The sequence below is a fragment of the Aethalodelphis obliquidens genome, unplaced genomic scaffold, assembly GCF_003676395.1.
Source record: "Aethalodelphis obliquidens isolate GAN/ISIS:26980383/991018 unplaced genomic scaffold, ASM367639v1 scaffold60, whole genome shotgun sequence".
Taxonomy (NCBI): Eukaryota; Metazoa; Chordata; class Mammalia; order Artiodactyla; family Delphinidae; genus Aethalodelphis; species Aethalodelphis obliquidens.
The window spans coordinates 11675-23926 of record NW_020838004.1 but is presented as its reverse complement, the minus strand read 5'-3'; the positions used below and the strand labels follow the sequence as shown (position 1 = coordinate 23926).

The 12252-nt window shown below is 39.1% G+C and overlaps 1 protein-coding gene and 1 pseudogene across 2 annotated transcripts in view; one reads left to right on the top strand and one right to left on the bottom strand.

Annotated features, from left to right (window-relative positions):
- NAALAD2 (N-acetylated alpha-linked acidic dipeptidase 2) overlaps positions 1-10554 on the bottom strand; it is a 48692-nt gene extending 38138 nt beyond the window's left edge. The window contains exons 1-2 of one of the 2 annotated variants that reach the window (XM_027087795.1): positions 9941-10554; positions 9147-9258 (exon numbers count right to left, since the gene is read on the bottom strand). In XM_027087795.1, coding sequence (XP_026943596.1) covers positions 9147-9258; positions 9941-10418 — 590 coding nt within the window. In that variant the 5' untranslated portion in view covers positions 10419-10554. The remainder of the gene's footprint in view (positions 1-9146; positions 9259-9940) is intronic. The other variant, XM_027087796.1, reaches the window with a different exon arrangement.
- Positions 10555-10635: 81 nt separating this feature from the next.
- On the top strand, positions 10636-11778 carry LOC113610016 (heterogeneous nuclear ribonucleoprotein A1-like; annotated as a pseudogene).
- Positions 11779-12252: the final 474 nt, after the last annotated feature.

Sequence of the window (12252 nt, the reverse complement as noted above, 5' to 3'; positions counted from 1 at the left end):
TGCAGGGGACATGGGTTTGATCCCTGGCCCAGGAAGATCCCACATGCCACGGAGCAACTAAGCCCGTGTGCCACAACTACTGATCCGGTGCTCTACAGCCCACAAGCCACAACTACTGAGCCCACGTGCCACAACTACTGAGCCCACATGCCACAACTACTGAAGCCCGCGGGCCTAGAGCCCGTGCTCCGCAACAAGAGAAGCCACAACAATGAGAAGACCGCACACCGCAACGAAGAGAGTAGCCCCCGCTCGCCACAACTAGAGAAAGCCCACGCTCAGCAACGAAGACCCAACACAGCCAAAAATAAAAACAAATAAATAAATAAATTTATTTTAAAAATAAAATTCTACTTCATATAATTCATTATTGTTTTATTTTCTGTAGTGAGCAAATAATATTCTTACAATTAGCAAAAAAATAAGTATATTTCCTTCATTTAAGATGGAGGATTAACCATGAAGTTTTGCCTCCCATCTTTTAGGCAACCCACTGAAATGAAAGACAGAAGTGAAAAAAACAAAAAGCAACAGGGAATAACTTTACTGAATTTCTCTTTATGGTCCCAAGTGGGACACTGCAGCTCCAGGCATCATATATTCATGCTGCAACATTCAGGAGAAGCAAGTACAAACAAGAAAAGCTATTTCCTCTTTTGTGTTTCTTTCAACAAAGGAAAACTTTTTGTAGAGGATCTCAGCTAAATTTTTCTCCCATTTCATCAGGGATAATAGGGTCATATACCCCTTCTCCAACTAACCCTTGTCAGAAGGAAGTTATAATGATTGGATTATAGACCAGATTCTTGGGCTGGATGGAAGGTAACCCTCACTGAACACAGGTCCCCCTTAAGGAGTGCGAACATGAGCAGTTGAGGCTCTGTCAAAAAGGAAGTGGCTGGGGAGAAATCAACTTTTTCCCACTACATTAATCCCTTTAAACCAATCTTGAAACCTTCCTTTCCCTGGGAGACTCTTTCACTGGTCATAAATCTCTATTCTATAATCAATCAATTCTATTTCCTCTGCCCATTCCTGAATGTTTACTTGACTTCTTTGCCTTAACTGGTTTCTTCGGGGGACCCTGCTCATGCTTCCACATACCTCAGGCCCAGATGATCATTGAGGAGGAGTCCTGCTTACTCTCCATGGGCTCTTTCAAATATTTTTCCTTTATCTTCTCTCAAAAATAACAACTCTTTTAAAACTCATACCAGAAGTCACCACCTACTATGCCTTCTAGGTGCTGTCAAAAATGTGGGTCACTCCAAGACTCACTAAAGTCTTGGGCTCCTAATTCAACGCATTTCACTCTACCTCGATTCTTGTCATCATTCTTGGTATGCAACTTCTGTCTTCAGTTGGATGTAAAGAAAAGAAAAGCCAACTCTAACAAGATGACATCATGCAAACTATTCATACATAACTTATCACCTTATGCTATATTATACGTTAAAGCAAAGGAGAGAGAAAATAAAGACATAAATTTTAATGTTTGGTCAAGAGCATCACCAAGTTTTGCTTCTGGCACCTCATGTATTGATAATTTTCTAGGTAATTTCTTCTGGACACTTTATGATACGCTGCAGTTCAACAGTGTTTACATTTTACCTGGTCTTTTACACATTTTTATTTTGTTTTATTTTATTTATTTTTTTGGCCACTCTGAGCAGCTTGCAGGATCTTAGTTCCCTGACCAGGGATTGAACCCGGGCCACGGCAGTGAAAGCACTGAGTCCTAACCACTGGACCACCAGGGAATTCCCCACATTTTTAAATATAAGCATTCTGTCTTACTTGATAAGACAATTGGCTATTTTCATGTATTGCATGAGAAATATAGAATGAGTCTTTCTTCAAATGACATCCACCCTACTGCCTATAGATTCTTTTCCTATATCTCCAAACAAGCACCTCAAAACAGACATTTTGATTAAGCTTTCCTGATACCTCTGTGCCTCAGTCATAAATCAGCTCAAATTTCTAAGAAAGAGTATAGCTGTTTTCATTCCTCTACTTCAGCTTGCTATAGTTCATCCATCAAAAGTAAGATCGAACTTTGTGATCACCTCAAATCACAGGACAGATGGGGAGGAAATATACTACACCATATGAACTTCACCTTGTTCATTTGATTCCAGGGTTTAATTGGAGTCTCAAAAGGAGAGAAGAGAAAGAATGCTGCAGAAAATTTTCAAGAAATAATGAACAGGGGACTTCCCTGGCGGTCCAGTGGGTAGGACTCCACACTCCCAGTGTGGGGGGCCCAGGTTCGATCCCTGGTTGGGGAACTAGATCTCACATGCATTCAGCAACTGGGAGTTCATGTGTGCAACTAAGAAGTCCGCATGCTGCAAATAAAAGATCCTGCATGCCGCAACTGAGACACGGAGCAGCCAAATAAATAAACAAAGAAACAAAAAAATAAATAAATATTTCAAAGAAAAAAGAAAGAAAGAACAAAAAGTAGCGTTCCTAAAGTAGTGAAAGACAAAAGTTTACAAAGTCAAAAAGCTCAGAGAGGATTTCCCTTGTGGTCCAGTGGTTAAGACTCCATGCCTCCACTGCAGGGGGCATGGGTTCAATCCCTGGTTGGGGAACTAAGATCCTGCATGCCATGTGGTATGACCAAAAATAAAAGAATAAAAGCTCAGAGAGGGGCTTCCGTGGTGGCACAGTGATTGAGAGTCCACCTGCAGATGCAGGGGACGCGGGTTCGTGCCCCGGTCCAGGAAGATCCCACATGCCGCGGAGCGGCTGGACCCGTGAGCCATGGCCACTGAGCCTGCACGTCCGGAGCCTGTGCTCCGCAACGGGAGAGGCCACAACAGTGAGGGGCCCGCGTACCGCAAAAAAAAAAAAAAAAAAAAAAAAAGCTCAGAGAGACTTAAATAGAATACATTTGAAGAAAACTATGCCTAGGCACATATTAAACTGCTGAAAATTAAAGACAAAAATGATACATGTTATATAACTTAAATAACTGTGGCCTGCTCACCGCATGCCACTACCAGCCAGATGAAGTAAAAAAAAAATATTTAAAGCTCTGAAAGGAGAAAAAACAAGGTGATCTCAGAATTCTATATCCAAGAAAAATTTTCTTCAAGAATTAAGATAAAATAAATGTTTTATAGACAAAGGAAAACTAAGAGAATTTGTCAACACCAGACCCGACATTACAGGAAATGCTTAAGAAAGTTACTCAGACTAAATAGATATACTACAGGATAACCTAAATTTTCAGAAACAAATAAAGATACTGGAAACAATAAAAAATAATATTTTACGTTTCTCAGATATTTAACTCTTAATTGCCTTTCAATAGGTATAACTGTTCAAAGAAAAAAATTATAACATTGTTTTGTTAGGTTTACATTGTATGTGTATATGATAATTTCAACAACTATCATATAAAGGATGGTAGAAAGATGGTAAATGGACATATAGAAATGTGAGTTTTCTGCATTTCATGTTAAATTGTACAGTAGTAACTTTAAAAATATAGTGAAATGTTAGACAAGTATAATGTAATCTCTAGAGTAACTACTAGAAAAGAAAAAAGAATCAGTGCAAAGAGGTATAGCCAAAAGATAAATTGAAATGAAATAAAATTTCAAATACTCTCCCCACTACCAAAAAAAAAAAAAAAAAAAGCAGAAAATGAGAAGTAAAGGAACAGAAGTAAAGGGAGCAAACAGAGAACAGTAAAGGGGTTGGCCTAAGTTTAACCATATCAAGTTACATTATATGTTACCAGACTAAATGTTCAAATTAAAAGGCACAGATTCCAAAATTAATAAAATAGCAAGTGGCGATTACATGCTTTCTATAGAAGGTACATTTTAAAAGTACCTGGATGGAAGAATACAATATCGTGCAAATGTGGCTTAATTTATACCAAATAAAATATGCTTAAATATAGAGATTATTACCAAAGATAAAGAACATTTCACAAAGATAAAAGGTTAGTTCTGTCTTGAAGACATAATATTAATGTGTATATGTCTAATAAATGAGTTTCATAATACATAATGCAAAAATTAACAGAATTAATGGGGGAAATAGACAATTTCACATTCCTGGAGGAGATTGTAACACTCTTCTTGACAGAATTTAATCCCCCCAAAAAGTCAGTGAAGAAATAAAGGAATCACCATGGTAATCCGCTAAAGCAGAAAACAAGAAAAGTTATATGATCATATAAATTGTTGCAGAAAAACTGAAACTGAGCAGGGCCCTACGGGCTTCAAGGCACGGAGGCCTTTTTGTCCACCATTTCTTGTAGGCAAGACTCCAGCCTCCGTGACCTTCCAACAGTTGCAAATCAAAGGAGGAGCAGCCAGGAAACCACCTGAGGCCCTGCACACACCCTAATCTTGTCAGCAACCCCACCCTTTTGAAACTCTGCAGAAGAAAGAAGAATGCAGGACTGTTACTGCCTTGATCCTTATCACATACCCCTGACCAGGAGCCCTGACTATAAGACCTCTCCCTATTCCCCAGGGAGAGGGACACAGTTCCTGAGGTGCTAGCCTGCTGTCTACCCCTCTTGGCCTGGCAAATAATAAAGCCACCCTTTCTTTTTCCTCCAAAACTCTGCCTCTGTATCTCATCTCAGCATTGATGTACAGGGAGCCAAGATTTTGGGAGCAAAACCATTTTACAACTTCCAACTAAAGTGTGTCACTGGGCATCTGGCTCTACAAGGATTAGCTCAGCCACTGCATTTGCTGATCTCCAACACACTCTGAAAGGAATTCAGGGTGGAGATAAGGAATGAGATACCCTATGCTCTGGGAAAAACTGGCAGAACAGGCCTTCAGATAGTTAGATATTTTCAGGAGAAAATTTTATTTACCCAATTTCTTGTATCTTCTCATACATAGAAAAGCACTAAAATTATTAACGGAGGTATCTGCTCCTTGTGACTAGCAGCAACCTTCTTGTTACTAGTAGCAACCATGTACCAAGATGTGCACTTGATTGCATGCACCCCCTTCACTAAAATCATATATATATATGGACCTGGACCTCCACGCATCCCCACCTCCACCTCTTGGGAGAAGTTCTGCAGAGCTATCTGAGAGAATGTCTCCTGGGTATAGTCTTCTGTAAGTCCCCAAATAACAGTGAACTCACAGCTCTCTCATGTTGTGCTTTTTTCTCTTTTCCAGTTGACACAATATTTAATACCCATTCATGATTTTAAAAAAAACAACAAACCTCTTAGCAATCTTGGAATAGAGGGACATTTCCTTAAGTCAGTAAAGAATATCTACAAAAAATCTACATATAACATCACACTTAATGGGGAAACTCTGAATGCTTTCCCACTAAGATCAGACATAGGGAAAGAATGTTTGCTCTCATCACTTTTATTCAATGCAGTACTGGAACTACAATCAGCACAATAAGGAATATATATATATATATATATATATATATATAATGGCATACAGTTTGAAAACAGAGAAATAAAATGGTCCCTATTTGAAGACGGCCTGATTTTCTACATAGAAAGTAAATCCTAATGAATCTACAAAAACTCCTAGAACTAACACATGAGTTTAGACAAGCCACAGAATGCAAAATCAACAGTATTTCTATATACTAGCAACAAAAATGTGAAAACTGAAATTAAACACAATATGATTTTACATCTGCTGCAAAGACAATGAAATACTTCAATATAAAGGTAACAATACATATACAAGATCTGCATCCTGAAAATTGCAAAATGTTGTTAAAGGAAGACCTAAATAATTGTAGAGACTTACCATAATCATGGATGGAAAGTCGAGACATAGTAAAACTGCGAAGTGCCCCTAAATTGCTCTGTAAGATTAAAGCAATTCTTATCAAAATCTCATCAAGGATTTTTCTAGATATAGATATATTTATTCTATATTTTATATGAATAGGCAAATGATATAGAAAAATAAAGTGGGATGAATCATCCTATGCATTGTTAATGCTTACTACATAACTTCAGTAATCAAGACAACATGGTACTGGCAGGGAGTAGACACATAGATCAGCAGAGCATCAGAGAACTCAAAGAGACTCACACAGATATGCCCAAATGATTACTGACAAAGGAGCAAAAGCAATGGATAGCCTTTCAACAAATGGGCTAGAGCAACTGGACATCTACAGGTAAAAAACGAATGATCCTCAACCAAGCATTACACCTTATGCAAAAATTAACTCTAAAATGAATCACAAAATATATTGTAAAATGTAAATTATAAAATTTGGGGGTAAAAAGAGGAGAAAAGGGATCTAGGGCTAGACCCAAGAGCGTGATCTATAGAATGAAAAATTGATAAATTAGACCTTATTAAAATTAAACACTTCTGATGTGCAAACAACCCAGTTAAGGTGTGAAAAGACAAATAACAGACTAGGAAAAATATCTGTACACCACAAAGCCAACAAAAGACTTGTATATGGAAAATATAAAGAAACCTCAAAGCTCAGTAGAAAAAAAAAAAGTATCCAAATAGTGAATAGGTCAAAGGCATGAACAGACATTTCACTGCAGATGGTATACAGATGGTGAATAAGCACAGGAAAAGATGTTCAATATCACTAGGTACTAGGGAATGCAAATTAAAACCATAATAAGGTATCTCTATGTACCTGTCAGAATGGGTAAAATTAAAAAGAGTAATAATTCCAATGAAAAATATAAAATGATATAGCCATACTATAGTTTGGCAGATTCTTCAACAACTAAAAGTGTACTTTTCCTACAAACAAGCAATTTTCACTCGGGGGTACTTATCCCAGAAAAATGAAAACCTATGATTACATAAAAGCTGTACATGAATGTTAATGGCAGCTTTATTCATAATAGCCAACAAGTGGAATCAAAACAAATGTCCCTCAGTGGGTGAAAAGTTAAACTGTAGTATATCCCTATGATGAATGAAGAGACTGAAAGACTCTTCCAAATTTATCTACAGATTCAATGCAATTTTAATCAAAGTTCCAGCAGGCTTTCTTTTTTGGTAGGAATTGAGAAGTTGATTCTAAAATTTATTTGGATATGCAAATGACTTAAAACAGTCAAAGCAATTTTTAAAAAGAAAAATTTGTAGGATTAACTCTTCCTGATTTTCAGACTTACTATTAAGCTAGACTAAACCAGATAGTGTGGTACTGAGATATATAGATTAATAGATCAATAGAAGAAAATATAAAATCAAAAAAACAGGCCATGGATTTATGGTCAAGTGATTTTGGACCAAGTACCAAGGAAATTCAACAGGGAAAGAAAAGTTTTTAAACAAATCTTGCAGGAATAATTAAATAATTGTATTTAAAAAATCATCAACTCTTACATCATACCACACACAAAAATTAACTTGAAGTGGATCATTGACCTAAATGTGCAAGCTAAAATTACAAAACTTCTAAAAAAAAATAATATAAGAAAATCTTCACAACTTCTCATAGGCCTAGATAGGACACAGAGTATGAAACATAAGACAAAAATTGTTCAACTGGAGTTTATCGAAATTAAATATCTCTGCCCTTCAAAAATTCCACTAGGAAAACAAAAAAAGCCAAGCATAGAACAGAAGAAAATATTCACAAAAATGTCTGACAAAAGAATGTATAAAGAAAGAACTCCTATACTCAATAATAAATCAAAACAATTTAAAAAATTTAAAAAAGTGAACAGAGACCCTATAAAACAAGATATACAAATGTCCAATAAGTGCATGAGAAGAGGGGTGGGATAGGGATGTTGGGAGGGAGACGCAAGAGGGAGGAGATATGGGGATATATGTATATGTATAGCTGATTCACTTTGTTATACAGCAGAAACTAACACACCACTGTAAAGCAATTATACTCTAATAAAGATGTTAAAAAAAAAAGAAAACGCAAATTAAAACCACAATGAGATACTAGTACACACCCACTAAAATGGTTAAAATGAAAACAACTGACAATACTAGTTAGGAATGTAAAATGGTACAACCACTTTTGAAACCTGTTTGCCATTTTCTCAAAAAGTTAAACACGTGCTTATCATCCAACACAGCCATTCAAAAAGAAATGAAATCATATGTAAACATATGCTCATAGCAACTTTGTTCACAATAATGAAAAACTAAAAACAACCCCAGATCCATCAACTACATGTTGGAGTCTCTCCATTCAATAGAATACTACTCAGCAATAAAAAGCAATAAACTACAGATACATGCAACAACCTGGATGAATTCCAAAATCATTCATTATGCTGAGTGAAAGACACAAAACAGCACATACTGTATCATTCTATTTATATAAAGTTCTAGAAAATATAAAGGAGTCCAAAGGAAGGGAGTTGAAGGGAGGAATAAACTGCAAAGGCATGATGTAAATTTTCTGTATCTTAATTGAGGAGGTCGTTTGCTGAGTATATTGTGCATCTGTCAATACTCTCAAATCGCAGGCGTTATATGGATGCAGTTTATTTTACGTAAATTATGATTCAATAAACTTTTTTTTAATGATACTCCTTTGAAAGAGTCGGAATATAGAAATAAATGTCATAACTGCCTTCAAGGAATTCATAATCACTCCCCTGGATGAATGTCACTCCTCCTCTTGCCAAGAGACTGGTGGGTTTGCACTGATCCTTTTGCTTTCACTTTGTCCTATTTGTGTTACTTAAATTTGCAACACGGGATAAAGGTTTAATTTGTAGTGGACAGAATCTGAAACTTTAATCTCCTTTCCTCTAAATCAGAGTTTACAACCATCTTCCTCTTCCTGGCAGAATATGACATTTAAATAAAATTCCTGATTAAACCCAGGCACGGAGAACAAAGAATAACATTGAGCTGCAGTCCAAAGTACATGCAGTCCAAACTACATGAAGCTGAAACATCTCTTAATAAAGTAACCAGATACTTTTTCTGCAGATGAAGTTGGGGAAGAAAGGCTCCTTCAACATTCAAGTAGATTTGACTCCAAGAGTGGAATAAAGGAACATTTAAACTACCATGATGTGGTATCACATTAATGTGATATCATATAATTTCACACAAAGGTTGCCCACATGAATAAAATCAGTTTGCATACAGTTCTCACTCTGCAATATTTTAAACACTATTTTTAAGATCAAGTATATGAAACAAACTTACCGAAGAAATGATTTAATATTTTCAGCTTTCATCTCAGACACCAGTTTCCACCTTAGATTTTGGTGAGTGTCCCCTGAAGTGGCTGTTTCTTTGAGAGGCTTACTAAGCCAGCCTGGGAGGAGAATACATACACATAAGCATACTACATACACAAGAAATTGCTTTTGACTTTTATAAGAACTAGAAGCCAAAGGGGAAGAAGGAAAAAAAAAAAAGCCCTTACCTAAGAAACAGATCATGGTGAGCTTTACAAAAAAATTCATACCAAATGCAGAAAACCTTCAAATTCTGATGTGTAACTTTGAGTTGGTTAAACGAGTTTTAGGTGAGGGCTATTCTTTTCATTTTCCCATGAGTTATGCATCAAGGCACGGGTCTTTACCTTTCTTGTTCTCCCATAGGGGTTAAGTTCATAGCACAGTGCCTGACACACAGGGAGCATTCGACAAATATTTATGTAATAAATGATGACAGAAGGGCAGTTGAAAGTTTTGACTCATTAATGGTCTTGGAAATGAAATCATCGTTTTGACCCCTGCGGATAGTGACAACTCTAAATTGTCTTAACAGCCCTTAACAGTACCCTGAACTCAGCGAGCATTTAATGAATTTGAATTTCTGGCACACTTTATTAGGAAGGCCGAAATGCATTCCACTCAGTTTCCGGTTGGGCTGAAATTCAAGGAGCTCAGCCGGCCCGGCGCCCAGCGCGCAGCCCAGCTCTTCAGCCCCAGGCTCTACCGCTTTCCTCCGGGGAGGCTGGAGGGATCCGGGGAAGGGGTCGGTACACTTACCCACCATAAATCCACCCAGGAAAGATGCCAGCGCTGCAGCCAAGCACACCCAGAGGTGTAGACGACCCCTGGACTTGGCCATGGCTTCCTCGGGACTGAGCAGGAGGTGCCGGCTACCGGAGCGAGCCTCGGGAATGAGGGCGAACAGAGAGAGCGCGCCCGGGAACGCGGGGAACGCCCAGGTTGCGGCAGACCGTGGCCTCCGCTGACCTTCCTCAAAGCCCTGCCTCTGCTCTCCTGGTGGGTCCAGAGGCGAATGGAAACCGGCCCCAAACTCCTGGCTCCTGCGATCTCCAGGGGGCCTCGAGGGGAGAGAGGAAGCCCTGCAGGAGGAGGACACATTCTTTTTGCTGGCAGGCAACGCCCATTCTGTTGATCCTGGACAAAGTCTGCGTTCCGGGAGACTATTGAAAATGTCCCTGCTTGTTCCTTGAAGAACTCTACTTACCAGCCTCATTCCAGGAGCTGCCAGATGCATTTGACTGCAGCTTTTTCTTCCCTGTTTATTGCCCTGCTGCCAGATTCTGACTAATTTATAACTGGTCACACTTGGGCAGCATTTCTGGTCCTGGCTGCTCTGCGATAACACATTAGTTTCTTAACCACATACAACCTCAAAACTGACGGGAGATACGTTCGGTAGATTACTCCTTTCTGCTCGTGGACGCCTCCGAGTAAGCATCGTTGACGTCTCCCCCCACCTCCACTGCCGTCATGTCTAAGTCAGAGTCACCCAAAGAGCCCGAACAGCTTTGGAAGCTCTTCAGCGGAGGTTTGAGCTTTGAAACAACCGATGAGAGTCTGAGGAGCCATTGCGAGCAGCGGGGAGCGCTCACAGATTGTGTGGTAATGAGGGATCCAAACACCAAGCGCTCCAGGGGCTTCGGGTTTGTCACATATGCCACTGTGGAGGAGGTGGATGCGGCCATGAATGCAAGGCCACACAAGGTGGATGGAAGAGTTGTGGAACCAAAGAGGGCCGTCTCAAGAGAAGATTCTCAAAGACCTGGTGCTCACTTAACTGTGAAAAAGATTTCTGTTGGTGGCATTAAAGAAGACACTGAAGAACATCACCTAAGAGATTATGTTGAACAGTATGGGAAAATTGAAGTGACTGAAATCATGACTGATCGAGGCAGTGGCAAAAAGAGAGGCTTTGCTTTCGTAACCTTTGATGACCATGACTCTGTAGACAAGACTGTCATTCAGACACTGTGAATGGCCACAACTGTGAAGTAAGGAAAGCCCTATCTAAGCAAAAGATGGCTAGTGCCTCATCCAGCCAAAGAGGTCGAAGTGGTTCTGGAAACTTTGGTGGTGGTCGTGGAGGGGGTTTTGGTGGGAATGACAGCTTTGGTCATGGAGGAAACTTCAGTGGTCGAGGTGGCTTTGGTGGCAGCCGTGGTGGTGGTGGATATGGTGGCAGTGGGAATGGCTATAATGGATTTGGTAATGATGGAAGCAATTTTGGAGGTGGTGGAAGCTACAATGATTTTGGCAGTCACAACAATCAATCTTCAAATTTTGGACCCATGAAAGGAGGAAACTTTGGAGGCAGAAGTTCTGGCCCCTGTGGTGGTGGAGGTCAATACTTTGCCAAACCCCGAAACCAAGGTGGCTTTGGTGGTTCCAGCAGCAGCAGTAGCTATGGCAGTGGCCGAAGGTTTTGATTACTGCCAGGAAACAAAGCTTAGCAGGAGAGGGGAGCCAGAGAAGTGACAGGGAAGCTACAGGTTACAACAGATTTGTGAGCTCAGCCAAGCACAGTGGTGGCAGGGCCTAGCTGCTACAAAGAAGACACGTTTTAGACAATGCTCATGTGTATGGGCAAAAAAACTTGAGGACTGTATCTGTGACTAATTGTAATTTCGGTTTATTTGGCCTCACTGTGTATCAGGCACACGAACTTTTTTCAATAACCGTTATACCCCCAATCTTCACTGCATTGTCTGAGGCCCTGATAATCTTAGATAAGGCACTTTTCTTTGCTCCTAAAAAGTTGCCAGAAGGGTCTAATTTCTTTTTCTTGCACTGCAATTGTTGATAAATGTATTTGATGGTTTTTCCTTCAGAAATTTTGTAGAAGAAATATAGGTTTCTGATAACTGTCAGATCATACTACTGAACTGGGTAACAAATTACAGAACTCTAATTGAAAAACTGATGGCTTCCTAAAACTGCTAACAGCAGATCAAGATCAACAAGAATCAATTACATTAATGACTGAATGAACTGATGAATGTAATTATAATTTTTATGACTTTTTGTTTGAAATATTACTGGTTTTTTAATCTTTCATTTTCAGATATGAG